Here is a 17,257-nt window from a genome sequence, read left to right on the forward strand (position 1 = left end):
ATCATTGCTAGTTCATGGCCTTCCCAGGGTCTTAGTGGGAATCACAGTGTACCCACCATGACTCTCCACTCTCACTGGGTCCGAATGCCATTGCCTTTCGGCCCTTGGTATCTTCTGACATCCCTGCCCATATCTTCAGCCTTCCAGAATTTGTTCTCTGGTGGGCCCTCGGGAGTCCCATCCTCTGCATACACAGCTTAGGACATGGCCCAGAAAAAAAAAAAAAAAAAAAAAAGGATTTTCTTATGCATATTCTCGGAGCTCCTTGTTAGTACTCTGTGTCCTAAATCCCAGCTATCTTGGAGTCAGTTATGTCCTCTTATCTTCAATCACATATACTACTTCTATTACATATAAATGTGTTTACTTGGCTTTTCTTCATATTTCCTATTCCACTCTTCAATCTTCTTGCAATTCACACGGTCCTCAGATCATTTTCCTTCTTAGGTCCATCCCTAATTCAGATGACGTAAACTCACCCGTCACCACCCCTTGTTGTGGCAAATGCTTATGTTAGCTATTGTCCTCAGGAAAATTAAACCATTTACTTCCACCATTATTCAAGGTTTCCGTTTAAACTCTATTGCTTTTTTTTTAATTATCCTTGCAATTTGGTTTACTTATTGGGAGCCAAACAATGCAATAAAATTTTATTTGTTCAAATTTGTTCTATTTCTTTGTAGAAGGACCAAAGTGTTTTCTTGTTGAAGTAGATACCAATTGAAATAATTTTAATAGGAATGATATTAGTGTTTAAAACAAGATTAATTTTAGGTTTTTATCTAGTGTAGCAGGTTAGAGATCCATCCTATATGTAACCTGTTGAGGGGAAGAATATTCAACCCCCTTTTCTTAAAATCTAATCTATATCCCTTAAAAGTTTTTGTTTGTTTGTTTTGCTTTATGGGCCACAATGAAAATCTGATAAAATTTACACATTAGAGGAATGCTAAAATTATCTTCCTGACTGAAAACATCCCCGGGTTAAAACAAACCTAAATTATAAATCCTTGACTTAACTCATGGATAAGTATCCTCCCTAGGCCCAGTGTAGATTTACATATAACATAGATTTACGACCCTAATCTCACTCCTACAATTACAATTTTCATCGCAAAATGGTAATACTGATGTAATACAATAATAGATGATAAAAATCACTTAGAAAGTATGAATCATCCCATTTTTGTGTTTATATGTGTTCATTTGTATCTTCACATGTTCTAAAATGAAAAGTCAATATTGGCATAACTTTACATTTTAAGAAAATTGATGATATTTCAATAAATGGTCATAAAGCATAAATAGCTTATGCAGTGAAGTAGAGAAGACCCATAGGAATTCATCCAGGTGGTTCCTAGTTGGAAAGTTCTCCACAGAACAGATGACCTAATGTGGTTGCTAACATTTTAGAAATGGCAGGGCTTTGGAGATCATCTCATTTCAGTTCTCCTGATTTAATATATGAGGAAATATGGTATCACATATATGGAGTGATTGAACAATGACATACTGATTAAATTTCTTAAAGTTCATGTAAGATACATGTTTATTCTCTAGCTGTTGTCTGAATAAGTTGAATTGCCCTACTCAAATAGAATTCTGGGGGTGAAAATGCTGGTGATTTTCTGCTTGCTCCTAGCTGTTGTTCAAGGAGTATTTGTTGAACAAGTCAGACTGGCCCAAGAGTGCAAGACGGCTGGGATATTACTGTCTGTTCTGCTCATTACTAGGGATCCAGACATAGACAATTTCTTTTCTTCTTCTAGTTTTGTTTTGTTTTGTTTTTTGGTGGGGGGAGGGTGAGGGCAGGGTCTTGCTCTGTCCTGAATGCAGTGACGCAATCATGGCTCACTACAGCCTTGACTTCCCTGCTCAAGCAATCCTCCCACCTCAGCCTCCTGAATAGCTGGGAGTACACACATGCACCACCACATCCGGCTAATTTTTGGTAACTTTTGTAGAGATAAGGTGTTGCCATGGTGCCCAGACACAGACAAAGGTAATTTCTGTTGAGTAAAAATTTAGAATGTCCTAGGTGTGTGGATACCTGGTGTTCCGGCTGCTGACTCTCGGTGTTGTTGCCATCACCTCCTTCGTCTTCATTCTCCCCTGGCCTTTCAAACCCTTCTTCGCTGCTCAGGGTTGTGAGATGTGGAACCCCTCTGGATGCTGACACTGGGTTGGTGAGTGGCCAAATGCAGTTTCGGCCACAGGGAGGAGCTGTGCTCCAGTGAAACCTCTGAGGCAGGGACCTGGGGAAGGGATAGAGAGTAAGAGAAGAGACGGGCCAGGAGGGATCTTGCCCATGGGGAGACACCCATACCCAACTGAGAACATGATCTTACTCAGCTAAAGCACACTAACATCAACTTCAACCTGATTTCCCTTTCCTTTGCTCCACACACCTTGTGTTGTTCTTTTTCAGCATCCTGTGTATGTTGGCTCTAAGCCCAGCCAAGCCCCATGCCCTCCAGTTCAGGGACAGAGGGTGGCTCATCCCTTTCGTGCTCCCTCAGCTCCCTCCCCAGTGCCTGGTGGCTGGTTGGCATCACAGTCATGCCCTTGAATGATGGGAGCTGGTCCACACTGGATCTGCGGTCATGCAGTCACCCTCCGTCCATAGAGCTGGGCAGAAAGGGCTCCACCATGCTTAGACATAGAGGGAAGGGACATTTTGAATGGCACTGTTTTATGTGATCCCGCAGGACAGAAGGATATTCCTTGAATGGGAGTGGTCTGTTGTTGAGAGGGATCCTGAAAGACAGGAAGACAAAGATAGAGGGAGGATCCCCATAATGAGGAAGCAGCTGAGAGCAAAGGAGCCCCTGCCAGAGGAATATCCTTGGGGAGTAAAAAGCTGGCTCTGCCCTTTCTGCCCAGCCCATTCATCCCAGCCCAGACAATTCAAATCTACCTTCTGTCTGAACTTAGAAAGGATGTAAAGCAGTCAGGAAGAAACATCCCCTGGGTCTGGGGAAACTGTCAGGAGCAGTGACATCACAAGAAAAACCACCAACCAGGGCCAGGGAGACCAGAGCCCAGCACCTCACCCAAAGGACCCCAGTCAGAGGCCCCATCTCAGACCCAAGGCTAGCATGGGCTGCAGGCTGCTCTGCTGTGCAGTTCTCTGTCTCCTGGGAGCAGGTGAGTTAGGTTGAAATTGTCTGTCCTTGAACTCCAAGCCTTTTCCTTGTGGCTGCAGGAACAACCCTCCTCCTGGGCTCTGCCTGAATTTTGTCTCTTTCCCCCCACAGTCCCCATAGACACTGAAGTTACCCAGACACCAAAACACCTGGTCATGGGAATGGCAAATAAGAAGTCTTTGAAATGTGAACAACATATGGGGCACAATGCTATGTATTGGTACAAGCAGAAAGCGAAGAAGCCGCCGGAGCTCATGTTTGCCTACAGCTATGAGAAACTCTCTATAAATGAAAGTGTGCCCACTCGCTTCTCACCTGAATGCCCCAAGAGCTCTCTCTTAAACCTTCACCTACACGCCCTGCAGCCAGAAGACTCGGCCCTGTATCTCTGCGCCAGCAGCCAAGACACAGCCTTGCAGAGTCACTGCTTTCCTGTGCAGAAACCTTCAGGGCCTGCCAGGAAGCTGTGGGGGCCACGGACGACTCGGGTGAACATTTCCTGCAAGAGCCCCGACAGAAGCTTCAGAACATCATAGCACCTGCTAATTCATCCATGTGGCAATGTTACATCCTATGCACATATTTAGAGTGTGGGTTTTCTTTTGCCTGAGTGTGACTCTGCCCCGTCAACTGATTTAAAAAAGATAAACATACTCAGATCTAGTTTAAAAAAAATTTTTTTTTTTAAATCATGAAATAGGCCAGGCATGGTGGCTCATGCCTGTAATCCCAGGACTTTGGGAGGCCAAGACGGGCGGATCATGAGGTCAGGAGTTTGCAACCAGCCTGGCCAATATGGTGAAACCCCGTCTCTACTAAAAATACAAAAATTAGCTGGGCGTGGTGGCGCATGCCTGTAATCCCAGCTACTCAGGAAGCTGGAGAGTCACTTGAACTCGGGAGGCGGAGGTTGCGGTGAGCCGAGACCATGACATTGCACTCCAGCCTGGGCGACAGAGTAAGATTCTGTCTCAAAAAAAAAAAAAAAAAGAAATTCCTGAAATAAAGCAAGCGTGCTGTAAGGATTGTTTAGCTTAACATTTTATAAGAACCCTCTAAACAATCACCTGTGTCACCACAGAGTCACACCCTGCACTGGGTCAGACACCGTCCTGTGAGGAGCTATGTTCTCCTGACACTTTGTGTTCTGTGGTTTCCATGACTCTTCTTTGGGACCAAGGGTTCCCTTCCATCATAGGTTATTGTCATACAGAGTCAAGCAGCCCTGAGCATTGGGAAATCAGAGAAGGAACTTCCAGGCAAGGGTCCCAGTGCAGAAGTCAGTTAGAGAGGACAGTAGTAGACTCACCCTTTGGGAAATGTGTTTGAGAAATATGTATCTATTTTCACCAATTCTATTATTCTATATTTCAGCTTGTCTATTCTCTATTTCTCATTTGTACACTGAAAGCTAGACTGTGAATTCTAGCCCTGATCAAAGTTCCAAATATGCACAGACACCTTCTCTGAACCCTGCAGGCAGCAAATGTGCCTCTGTCTGCTCCCCTTGCTGCAGAGCCCATGGATCATGGTCTAGAAGTTTCCTGACTCATCCACTCTCCTTCCCTTGGCTGGAAGTCTCCTTGTTGGTTTCAGGTCTCAGCCCCTCCCTGGATTTCCTCTCCAGACTGACACTTGAAGGATTATTTTTCCCCCTTTGGTCTCTTTATTCCCAATGTGTTAAATCATCAGGCTCAGAGTCTGATGCCTCCAGAGCACAGCTCCAGCAGCTCTACATTAGCCTTTAGAGAGGAGAGTGGGTCCTGGCTGTTCTGTTTATATTTTTTCATTCACTAATTCATTCATTCATTTATTATAGAGACAAAAGGTTCCCTATCCCAAGATATATAGTCATCTGTGCTGTATCAAAAGAGAAGACAGTCTTCTCACAGTTTTATGAAATGAGGTAGCTTCGCAACTTGGGGGGAGCAGCCTCTTAAGTTAGTTGTCAAAATTAGGCTTTTGCCTAAGTAAAGTTAGGATCCTAAATTAGGCTCCTACTGTCCCACAAAAACTGGGAGACAAGGGCCTCTATCTTCCTTGATGATTATATCTCAAAAAGAAGGTTCCTAGGGTCTTGGGAAAGACATTCCTGGGTCATAAAGCTGGCTAGAGGTTTACAGAGAATTTAATAGAATTGTCAAAAAGCCTTTTCTGTGTTTATTGAGATGATCATCTGGGTTTGTTTTTAGTTCTGTTTATGTGGTGAATCATGTTTGTTGATTTGTGTATGTTGAACCAACCTTGCATCCCAGGAATGAAGCCTACTTGATTGCGGTAGATAAACTTTTTGATGTGCTGCTGGATACAGCTTGCCAGTATTTTGTTAAAAATTTTTGCATCGAATTAAATAATTTTTAAATAAGGTAACTTACATTAATTGCTTTTTAAATATAAAACCATTTATGCATTCCTGGGGCAAATCTTATCTACTGATTAGATATTAATCTTTTTATACATTGTGAGTTAAATTTATTTTTGTTAAGGATTTTTGCTTCTATGTTAATATTAGTACTATTTCTTCTTCACAATTTGTAAATTGATAAACTTGCTCAATTTCATCAATAAAGTAAGCTGGGCCTGGAGTTTTCTTTCTGGAAAAGCTTTTAATTATTACGAGTTCATTTTTAAAATTACATCTATGTGTATTTTTTAATATCCTTATGGACATTCAAGTTATCTACTTTTTGAGTGAGTAATTGTGTTTTTTGGGGAATTTGTTTATTTTGTCTGCTGTTGAATTTATTGGCATAATATTAATCTTTCGGCCGGGCGCGGTGGCTCACGCTTATAATCCCAGCACTTTGGGAGGCCGAGGCGGGTGGATCACGAGGTCAGGAGATCAAGACCACGGTGAAACCCCGTCTCTACTAAAAATACAAAAAAATTAGCCGGGCGTGGTGGCGGGCACCTGTAGTCCCAGCTACTCGGAGAAGCTGAGGCAGGAGAATGGCGTGAACCCGGGAGGCGGAGCTTGCAGTGAGCCGAGATTGCGCCACTGCACTCCGGGGGGCCCGAGTAAAAAAAAAAAAAAAAATAAAAAATAAAAAATAAAAAAATTAATCTTTCATTGGAGTTCTAATTTGCATTTCTCTAAGGATTAATGATGTTGAGGACATTTTAATGTTTTTATTACCATTTGCATATGTCTTTTTCATATACCTATTAATGCTTCTGCCCAGTTTTAAAAGTTAAATTATATATCTTTTATATTGATTTATAGGAATCCTTTATATAATATAAAGGATTTTTTATATTATATATAATCCTTTATATAATCTGGATACAATATTCTAGTCCAATATATGTATTGTGAAACTTTTTCCTCAGTCTGAAAATTTTCCTTTCCACTTTCTTGATAGTACCTGGGCACAAACCCTATGAAATGAGAGTACCCTTCTTTCTCCTTTTGTTTTGTCTCTCTACCTTCACCCTTACCAGTATTTGGCAGGTAATTAATTCAGTCAGATTGAGATAGTGCAAAGCCTTCTAGCTAGCCTTTGCAACACTGGCTTGGGTATACCTCTAATCTCCAATCACACGAAAAAATTTGCCAGCCCAGAAGCTACCCCTGCTATGCATTCTACCATGAGTAGACCTTAAATGCGCACCTCCCACTCTCTCCATAATACATATGGCGGAATGGTGATGGATCCTTCTCTTGGCAGACTTTCCACAATGCATGGAGCTATGCCTATCCCAGCACATCTCTGCATGGACTAAGGAAGGGGTGGATAATTGAGTCAGTGTTTCTGCTTCTTGCTGGTGAGTTTTCCCCAGTAAATCTTGTTTTATGTGTATATTGCACGGGGATAGTGCTGTCCACATGTCCCTTCGTATGACTGTGCTCTCACAGAATTCTGAGGCTGGAAGCAACAAACAAGAGTTCTCATAAAGAGAAATTTAATCACCTCTAGAAAGAAGTACGTGCTTAATGGCTTTGGAGTTTCTGTGAAGGAAGTGTTTCCTCCTGCCTTAGAAGGTGGGCAAAGTGGGCAACATCTTCACCAAGTCAGGAACACTTGATTTCAGCCAGAGGCAGAAGTGGGGTTCTATGATAATGCCTGATTGTGGTTACAGAGGGACTACATTAGCAAGGCCGTGGAGGTGAAAATGGATTCATTTGGGCTGAAATCCTGTAAATTGAAGTAAGCGGGAAAACCCAGCACACATTCCAGTGGAAGATGCAGCTTCCTAATATTGTGCTTTCAACTTAGATTCTGTCATCTGTAATTACTCCACACCCTTTCTCAAATCATTAGCACAGCTGTGGGCCAGGTAATCATTTAGCCCCTTTGCTTGGTACAAGGTAGCCATGCTCTCTACTTAGCTCCCTATTTTTCTCTGGGAAGCTTTCCTGAGACATGCAGTGACCATGCTTCTCAGACTTCTCTCTTTCTTGTTGTCCTTTCCATTTATATTTTAACTTTAATTGTAGTTTATTTGATTAACATCTGACATTTTTGTGTTTCTCTTTTACTTATGACCTCACTTAATGATAACCCAGGTAACTGGTCGGCTGATGCTAATCAAATTATATTTTCTGGGGTTACATTGGTTATTTTTTCCTCTAAAGTTTCTATCTCTGTGAGAATTGAGGTAGCGGAACCTTCTCTTTTTTTTTTTTTTTTATTGTTGTTGTTGTTGTTGTTGTTGTTGAGATGGAGTCTCACTTTGTTGCCCAGGCTGGAGTGCAGTGGTGCGATCTCGACTCACTGCAAGCTCTGCCTCCCGGGTTCACGACATTCTCCTGCCTCAGCCTCCCGAGTAGCTGGGAACCTTCTCTTTTTTTGAAACAGGGTCTCGCTCTGCCACCCAAGCTGGAGTACAGTGGTGCAATCATGGCTCGCTGCAGCCTCGACCTCTGAGATTCAAGCAATCTTCCCACCTCAGCCTCCTAAGTAGCTATGACTATAGGCACACACCACCACCACCACTGGCTAACTTTTTTGTTTACGTTTTTGGTAGAGATGAGGTCTTGCCATGTTGCCAGGTTTCTCTCAAACTCTTGAGCTCTGGTGGTCCTCCCGCCTTTACCTCCCAAAGTGCTGGGAATAGAGTTATGAGCCACCATGCCTGGCTTCTGCTATTCATTTCTAAAATTTAAATGTAAATCAGACTGTCCCCACGCAAGGAGGAAGTCAGACAGGGCAGAGCTTAACCAATGTCCACGGTTTGTTTTCTCACTGCAGTCTTGGACTTACCACTCATCTCTTCATTCTCTGGCCCGAAATAGCTTCAGTTTTCCCAGAAGATTCTCATGATTTTCAGTTTGTTTCTGGTTTCTTAGTTACTTCTTGTCTGATCAGGCTTCCCTGAGGAAGGAGCCAGGAGATGCTACAAGACTGCAATTTTAGGGGGAGTCAGATTGAATGCTCTGGTATTTCACACGTCTTTGTAATATTATCTAGGCCTCCTCTTCTTTGAAATATAATGGCTATTCATTATGGGATATGAGGCATCTCAGAAGCAATCTAGATATCTGTTTTGTTTATTTTTCTAGTAAAGAATTGACCAGTATTCTAGTAACTTTATTTAGTGGAATCAGAAAAATTTTAGGTATGCCTTTTAAAGAAAAAAATACATAGTTTTTCTTAACGTGACTTCTACTGATAGTTTATATTTTTATGATTTTGTGTAGTAGCTTTACCTTCCCTAGGATCAGAAACCACATCAGATAATCAGCTTCTACTATGAAAGAAGCTCATTCTTCTATTTGGAGAGTGAGGTATGCAGAAAATCCGTTAAAAAAAAATTAAGTTATAGAACACTGCCATCTGAACTTGAGAGAATTTTAACTGGTTTATATCCATGAATACTCCCTCAGTAGGGTATTTTTGTCCTCTGGATGGCATCTTGGAAGAGGTACTGGTCATTGATCATATCTCACTGGCACATTGGCTAGTGACCGCTAATGTCAGATGCAGCTGGATTGGAACCTCTTCTCATTGCTTTCTCATGGGGTCGTTTGCCTTTGGACTTAAAAATTAAGAAATACTTCATAATGACAATATCTAGATTTACTGTATATATGTAACTATTCTTAAAATTTGATAACAGATATGTCAACTGTAGATATTTAAAGAAATTTGGATTGGAAATAAACTAAATCAGAAGTAGCAAGTGAAGGATAGCGGTTCTGTAATGGAATCTTTCTCAGATTCTGTTTTCCCAAGTCTCATGTTTCTTTTTTAAACCCAGTCTGGCCTCTCCTTCTTAGCTTACTAAGTATAGAACCACAAATAGAAACTTAGAAATTTAATCATTTTCTGCACATATCTTTACTCATATATGGGAAAGTGGGCAAGAGGATATTGTCAGTGAACTCAGGCAAAAAGAGGATTTCTAAAACAGTGAGTTTAGATGGGAAAGAAACAAATTCCCCAGCAGCATGGGAACAGTGGGTACAGTTTTCTTTATTTTTGGATAAGCTGATTAGTTGGCACGTAGCACAGAGTGGCCTGAAAAGTCTGTTTCGAGCAAGCTGGCTGGAGTCATCACAGAAAAAAAGAACTTTAATAATGAATCACCCACAAATCCCCGAGAGTTTGCCTGCAGAGAGGGAGACAGGATGACTTGGTGTAATTTCTGGCACAGTTTTTCCTGCAGCACACCTCCCTGAGCTAGGCCAGGTTTGCATCATCTCCTTCATCAGAATTTTCTCAAAGGCAACATTTCTTCTCTATCATATTTTTCCCTTTTACGATGCAAAAAGTGATCTTGAAGAACATAAATTTTAAAATGTGGGGGCTTTTTTTAGTTCCCCTAGAGAAACAGTATAACAGTCATGATGGTGAAATCGTTCCTAATTTAAATATGTCCCATGTCCCTTGCCCCATGTTAGAAAGGCTGTATCCATCAGCTCAGACAGCCACAGCAAATAGCACAGACTGCACGGGTTAAATACAAATCGTTTTTTTTTTTTTCACAACTCCAGAGTATGAAATGGGGATGCCAGCATGTGGGGCTCTGGTGAGGGCCCTCCTCCTGGCTTGCAGAGCACCCTCTTCCAGTTGAATCCCCACGTGGTGGAAAGAGAACAAGCCAGCGATCAAGTGTCTCATCTCAGAGGGCATTAATCATACTGGATCAGGGCTCCACTTTTATAAGCTCATGTAAACATAATTTTCTCCATAAAGACCCTACCGTCAAATATTGTCTCCCTGGGGGTTGTATTTTGGAGGGACATAAATATTCAGTCCATTAACAACGGCAAAATCTTGGTTACTGCACAGTGGGCCACACGGGGGTGCTGTGGAACCACTGAGCTCCAAATGTCTCTGGGGCATGCAGAGAGCCAGGAGCCTGGGACACGGAAGGTTAAGGAGCAGCCTTGCTTGATGTTTGTGCTCACTAAAAGGTGTGATGACAGATACATGAAATTACAGGTGTGCTTCCCATCAGGGAGCCATGCACTTCAGCTATGCGTGGGTTAGGAAGCCTCTGTGAGCTTGCCAGGGAGGATGAAGATAAGATGTCCCATGCTGGGATGGGACAACCTGCATGTCCCGGGCAGGGACAGACAGAGGAACAACTGCCTGGAAGGGAAAGCAAAGGAACTGTGGGAGGGACATGCAGCTTAACCTCAGCCCAGCTTAGAGCAACCCAGTCCAGCCCCACATGGTATGTGAGAGTATTAACAGCACAAAGCAGAGGTCCTGGATCAGATAAGCCAGGGGCATAACAAGGGAGGCAAAGTGCATGGGAACCTGCAGAGACGACATCAGAGTAGTGATATCACAGCCTAACATCCAATCAGAGATGTGATGCTCAAAACCCCAGCTCTCAGAGGACCAGTATCCCTCGCAGGGTGACACCTGCCCAGCTCTGTCCCACCTGGCCATGGGCTCCAGGTCCCTCTCATGGGAAGGCCTTTGTCTCCTGGGACCCGGTGAGTCCTTGGCACAGGTGGGATGTCTCTGGAGCACGCCTCATCCAAGGCACCCTCAGGCTCCCTCCTGCGTTCTTTCCCCAGCCTCTGTCTCCCTCCCTCACAGGCCCAGTGGCTTCTGCTGTGCAGAACAGAGAGCAGTGGACCTCAGGAGGCCTGCAAGGGGAGGACACAGGACAGTGACATCACAGGATGCCCCTCCCACCAGGAAAAGCAAGGCTGAGAACTTAGCTCTTCCCCGGGAGGACCAAGCCCTGAGCACAGACACAGTGCTGCCTGCCCCTTTGTGCCATGGGCTCCAGGCTGCTCTGTTGGGTGCTGCTTTGTCTCCTGGGAGCAGGTGAGTCCCTGCAGACAGGACAGCACCCCATTCTGAGCCCGCCCTCACCCCTGTGTCTTCCACTTTACCATGGGGAGGCACCACCAGGCTGTCTCCTCTGCTCATCCCCCATCTGCTTTTCCCACAGGCCCAGTAGAGGCTGGAGTCACTCAAACTCCAAGATATCTGATCAAAACGAGAGGACAGCAAGTGACACTGAGCTGCTCCCCTATCTCTGGGCATAGGAGTGTATTCTGGTACCAACAGACCCCAGGACAGGGCCTTCAGTTCCTCTTCGAATACTTCAGTGAGACACAGAGAGAAAAAGGAAACTTCCCTGATCGATTCTCAGGGCGGCAGTTCTCTAACTCTCGCTCTGAGATGAATGTGAGCACCTTGGAGCTGGGGGACTCCGCCCTTTATCTCTGTGCCAGCAGCTTGGCACAGCCCTACAAAGCCAACCACATTCTGTGCACAAACCTCCCTGGCCCAGTGTGGGGCAACCTCAGCCCTGACATATCTGTGAGAACCTGGGGACTGCAGGGAGAAAGAAAGGCAATTGAGAATGCTGGGACCCACAGCCTGGGGCTTTGTGCAATTCAGGGCTGGAGGAAACAAGGCCAAGAGAGCCTGCTCAGAGGATGGTGCTGCTTCCGTAGGTTGACTGCAGCGTTACCTTCTTTGCCAACACTGTAAGCTACAGGGGTAGAGGAAATGTTTGTAATTGAATAGCTGGCGCACTCTTTTTCGGGACGAGGGATTTAATTTTGTGGTTAAGATTGTTGATAACAGTGTAGTGTAGAAGGGAGAATCACAGGGTTTGCTTTATACAACTTGGGGAGAAGAAATTGAGATTTTGGGAAAGTCAAGGATAGAGAAAACGAAAGATGATTGAAAATAGAGATAGAGCAGAAGGTGATGAAAAATGGTGTTCTGTGCACCATGAGCCCTCTTTCCCCCCCTCCCAAAGTTTTCAATACCTAGAAAAAATAAGGAAAGGTCTTATAGCAACTGGAATCACCTGGTAGCCAGTCCCAGTCGGAGGCATCACCAAAGAGCCACTTGGCCGTTGTGAGAGCCCTGGAGTTGCTTCTGCTGTCTTCCTTCTTCCGGCCCTGAGCTTGACTCCTCAGGCCACAGTCAGGTACTTCCCAAAACATAGAGGAAGGTAAAGCCACCCTTGTTCCTAAAGGGGCAAATACTTTCCAGTTTCCCCCCAAATAAATTCTGCGTCCCTGGGATTCCTTTCTGACACTCACCTCCCAAATCCAATTACCTTCTATGACCAAATGCTCTTTGAACATTTTCTAAAACTCAGCAGTCTCTACATCCTCTGAATTTGTCCTCACTGTTTCCATGGCCTGGGAGGACCTTTGTTCTCCTAAGACGGGGCCACATACTGATCATCTGTCAAGGACAGGTTCACACCTGCCTTCCTCTTCACTTCTTTCTGTGACATTTCCTGGGACTGTACTGTATCACTCTCTTTCCTTTATTTTCATGGGAAAAGCCAAGCATACAATTGATACTCTTTGATGTTTGTAAAACTAATAAGTTATTGCCCTCTTATACAGAATCCTGGAGTGTGATTAATTACTGTCTTCTCTTTACCAGGGACTCCACTTGAAATATCATGGAGAATGATTATGAATAGTCTTAGCATTTCATATAATTTCTGTAATATTCCTGGCAATCGTGTCTTCACAGTCAGGATTGATGACCAGTGCTGTCAAGTTCCCAAAGGGTATCTAATGCTGGAATCTGCAAATGTTCTTTTGGAGTGAAGAAAATTATGTTATTTAGGCTGACTGAAGAATAACTAAAGAAAGAAAATTATGGTACAGTAATATTTATAAAGACTCATAATCCTGTAAAAAAAACTTCCTGACCATAACCACACTTTCCACAGCCACAATTTTAGAGATTTGGTGAGGGTAGAATATAGTCAAAGGTGCTTCTTAATCACCCTTGATGAAATCAACTTAAATCAACCTAAAACATTGAAGAAAAAAAAAAAAAACTAGCTTTGCTCAGTAATGGAATCTTATCATCCTTGACAGTGAAAAGATATGTGTTTGTGAGTGTGTGTTTGTGAGTGTGAATGTGTGTGTGTGTTTTCTTGTGGATACTCACTCATATAGAAGTTTCTCTCCTGGTGGCATTTTATGAGGTTCGGGATCACTGGCAGAGCTCCTAGGCACTTCTAGGTAAGGATAGAAAATAGCAGACCTAACTGAATCTGCCTAAGTTATAGCTGATAATATAGTTTATTTCAAGATTTTATAAATTCAGAAATAAATTTTTAAAATCAAAAAGTCCCTTTTATAAAATATGCTAACATTTGTGAATAATTAAACTAAATACAATGTGTGAAAAGATGTGCGTCTGACTAATCAAAGGGAGCTCTGCAATGTAGTATTTTCAGCCCAGATTGGCTTGATATTGTCACACTGTTTCATCCTGTGGCCTGTAGAATTCTGGCTCCTTTCTTCCCTCTTAGGATGCTCATTGCAATAATGTAACAGTAATTTCTTGTGCAATCAAAATGTGTCCTTTTGTCTCCACTGGCCAAGGGTGAGTTTGAAGCTCCACCCTAAATAGGCCCTTCCGGGAAAGCAATAGACAGGGTGTGTGAAAGAATGGGGGCTGCAGGGGTTGGAGTGGGGGCTTCCCTGTTCCTGACTTGGACAATCCTGAGCTCATCAGGTCAGAAGGTGTGAATCCATGGGACTGTGGAATGTTGGCCACTTGGGGGCGCTGTGGCCCCACATTGCTGCAGGGAACCCTGGGGGTGGGTGGGAGGGTAGACAGGAAAGGAGGGTGGAAGGGAATGCCTGGCTGCCTGCTGGCATCAGGAGATTAGGTGGAAATTAGAGTAGATCCTGGCCTGGGACTGCCCAGGGAAAGGTAGGGCCAGGGTTGGCACCAAGCAGGGAGTGTTTCTGCCTCTGCATGGGCAGAGGAGGGTGTAGGGGCTGGGGTGGCAAGGGCTGGGAATCAGTGTCAGGACAGGGACAGGGTGGGCGGAGGAAAGTAAGGTGTGATGTAGGCATGCGGGGACTGTGACCAACCACCTCCCCTTTAGTTGAGGGGCTGTGCGGGACAGGAATGCTGCATGGAGCTGCTGAGCCTGAGTCTTTCAATGGGTGAACAAGGCAGGAGTGGCCTGCAGAGAGAGTACCTGGAAAAGGACTGTACCCCAAGGAACTGGGTGACACTTTCCTACCCCCACTCAGGGAGTGACCCTGAGGAGGGAGCTGCCAGCCAGGGGGGCTCAGGTCCTGGTGAGCTGACAGGCTTTTCCCCCAGACACTTCCTGTTGCTTCTGTATGTGATCTGGTTTTATGCTCACTGAAATCATGTAAGGTAGGTATGATTTCACCTGTTTATGCATCTGAAGGAAAGCAGCTGTTCCGGGTCTCATATTAAGTAATTGGCTGAGGTGTTTTCCTCCAACACCTCTGCACCAGCCACCTCCCCCAACTCTGTATATCTGTCCCTTCATCTGGCTTCCCCTTTCCCGGTCCCATTAGCAGGAGCGCAAGGTCATGCCTCATATGTGACCATTATAACCTCTTCCCTGACAAGTCCAAGGAACATGTGACTTCCAGACCAAGCATATCCATTCACCTTTCACTGAAGCAAAACAGAAGGATGAAATTTTCTGCCCTGTAGACTTCCTGTAACTGATATAATCTACATTGAGGAAAAGTAACAAGAAAAATTGTTATTCATTAGTTATGATTTTATTTAATATGTGTTTGGAGGTCCTTTCTTTGTATAGATATTTTATGAAATAAAATGCAAAATAAAAAAGAACAAATGAAAATAAAAAAGAAAAGCTTCAAAGAATAATAAATGTTTCTTGCTTTTTAGAGTATTAAGGTTTGCATTAATTTTTTTAACTTATTCAAAGTTATTTGCTCAGTTTCTGAATTATACAGAAACTGTATAATTTTTCTTCTCTTTCTCTGTTTAGCCACCTACACCTTTTTCTGCCAGCGTTTTTAGTTTAATAACCTAAGGCTATCTTTTAAACAGATTTTTAAATGTACAATATAGTATCGTAATCTACAGACACAAGGTTGGACAGCAGATCTCTAAAACTTCCTGAACCTTCTTTACTGAAATTTTGTAGCCACTGATGGCAGCCGCCCATTTCCCCCACTTCCCAGCCCTTGGAAGTCACCATTTTCATCTTCACTTACATCAGTTTGACTTTTAGTTTGCCTCATAGAAGCACAATCACGTAGTATTTGTCTTTCTGTGCCTGACTTTTTCAACTCGGTATAATGTCCTCCAGGTTTAGCCACATTGTCATGTATGGCCAGATTTTCTTCTTTTTAATGCTTAATGATATTCCATTGTATGCATACACCACATTTAAAGTCTGAATATTAAATGTATAGTATCTTATTGTTTCTGTGAAACCATCTGTCACAAGTGCGGCAGGGCCATTTGCAGAACAGAACAGCAAGCACTGAGCACATGAATGCACATTCATTCGAAGTTCAATTCTGCTTCATAGAGAAGACTTCAAAAAAATAATAATTTCATTATTTATTGTTATTTTACTACACACAAATAGAATTTCTTTTTTCTTTCTTTTTTTTTTTTTTTTGATACAGAGTCTCGCTTTGTCGCCCAGGCTGGAGTGCAGTGGCATGATCTCGGCCCACTGCAACCTCCGCCTCCCAGGTTCAAGTGATTCTCCTGCCTCAGCCTACCGAGTAGCTGGGATTACAGGCATGCACCACCATACCTGGCTAATTTTTTGTATTTTTAGTAGAGATGAGATTTCACAGTGTTAGCCAGGATTGTCTTGATCTCCTGACGCCGTGATCTGCCCACCTCGACCTCCCAAAATGCTGGGATTACAGGTGTGAGCCACTGCGCCCAGCCAATACCCCAATACCATAAAATATTTAGCATATAGTAGAAATCTAGCTATTTTTATTTCCTTTGCTAGTCTCAGGCAGCCTCTTCCACTGCGCCAACATCCAAAGGCAGTTAAAGACACATTTTGCCTGGAAATCTTAGGGTGAGGACTCAGGAAGTCACAGAAATGGAAATATATATGCGTGATGATTACTTTGAAAGCATTAACTAGAGACTGTAGCATATATCCCCCCTCAGGCATTTAAAACTCAATATTATTGATATATAAGTTATATAAGCATTACAAATTTTAAATAAACAGATCGGTTATACGTAACTAAATAATTAATAGAATGAGGAGCTCCTGAAAAGTTTTATGGTTTTAAAAGGGGTTGAAGCCAGGTGAGCTACCAGATCCACATTAGGGACAATTCTATCTGGAGATGGATGCTGTGATGAAACAACCTCAAAAGGTCTTCTAAGCTGGTACAGACTGATTTTACAAAGTTTATTTATTCATTTTCATTCATTTCTTATCTGCTCATTCACTCAAATTATTTTGTAATGATATTTTGGCGAAAAGTAATCATCTTTAAGGGAAATATTTTGAGTTTCATCAGACACACATGCCGCTGAGCTTTGTGTTCACACACTGAGTTCTCTGGGGCCAAACAAAATACGGTAATAGTGACCTTGTTGAGAGATGACTTCACATTGGGAGAAAGCTTCTCTTTGTGTTGCCACTAAGTGTCCAATTCATAAAATCTAAGCCTTGAGCTAGGAAATGCCCTTTTCTGCCCTGGGAAGCAGGCTCCTATATTATGTGTTTCGGTCTCCTGGTCTAGCCTGGGCACAGACAGGGCACCCACTCACGAACTTGTTACATCCTGGCTGTGACTTTCAGCACCAGGTGGCCATTTGCTCTGACTTCAATTTCTGTGTCCTTCTCTCCTAAACCCCATGGATGCTGAGTGACTCAGACTCCAGTCATGTGCTTGTGCCAAAAGGAAACTAGCACAAGAG

General features: G+C 43.2%; 1 gene segment (V, D, J or C); it reads left to right on the forward strand.

Moving 5' to 3' along the window:
• The first annotated feature begins 57 nt into the window (after positions 1-57).
• On the forward strand, positions 58-3,682 carry LOC116812468 (T cell receptor beta variable 4-1-like). The segment is given in 3 exon segments: positions 58-107; positions 2,990-3,147; positions 3,258-3,682. Coding segments are annotated over 3 exon segments (633 nt in total).
• The last annotated feature ends 13,575 nt before the right edge of the window (positions 3,683-17,257 follow it).

This window comes from Hylobates moloch, unplaced genomic scaffold (genome assembly GCF_009828535.3).
Source record: "Hylobates moloch isolate HMO894 unplaced genomic scaffold, HMol_V3 SCAFFOLD_1, whole genome shotgun sequence".
Classification (NCBI taxonomy): Eukaryota; Metazoa; Chordata; class Mammalia; order Primates; family Hylobatidae; genus Hylobates; species Hylobates moloch.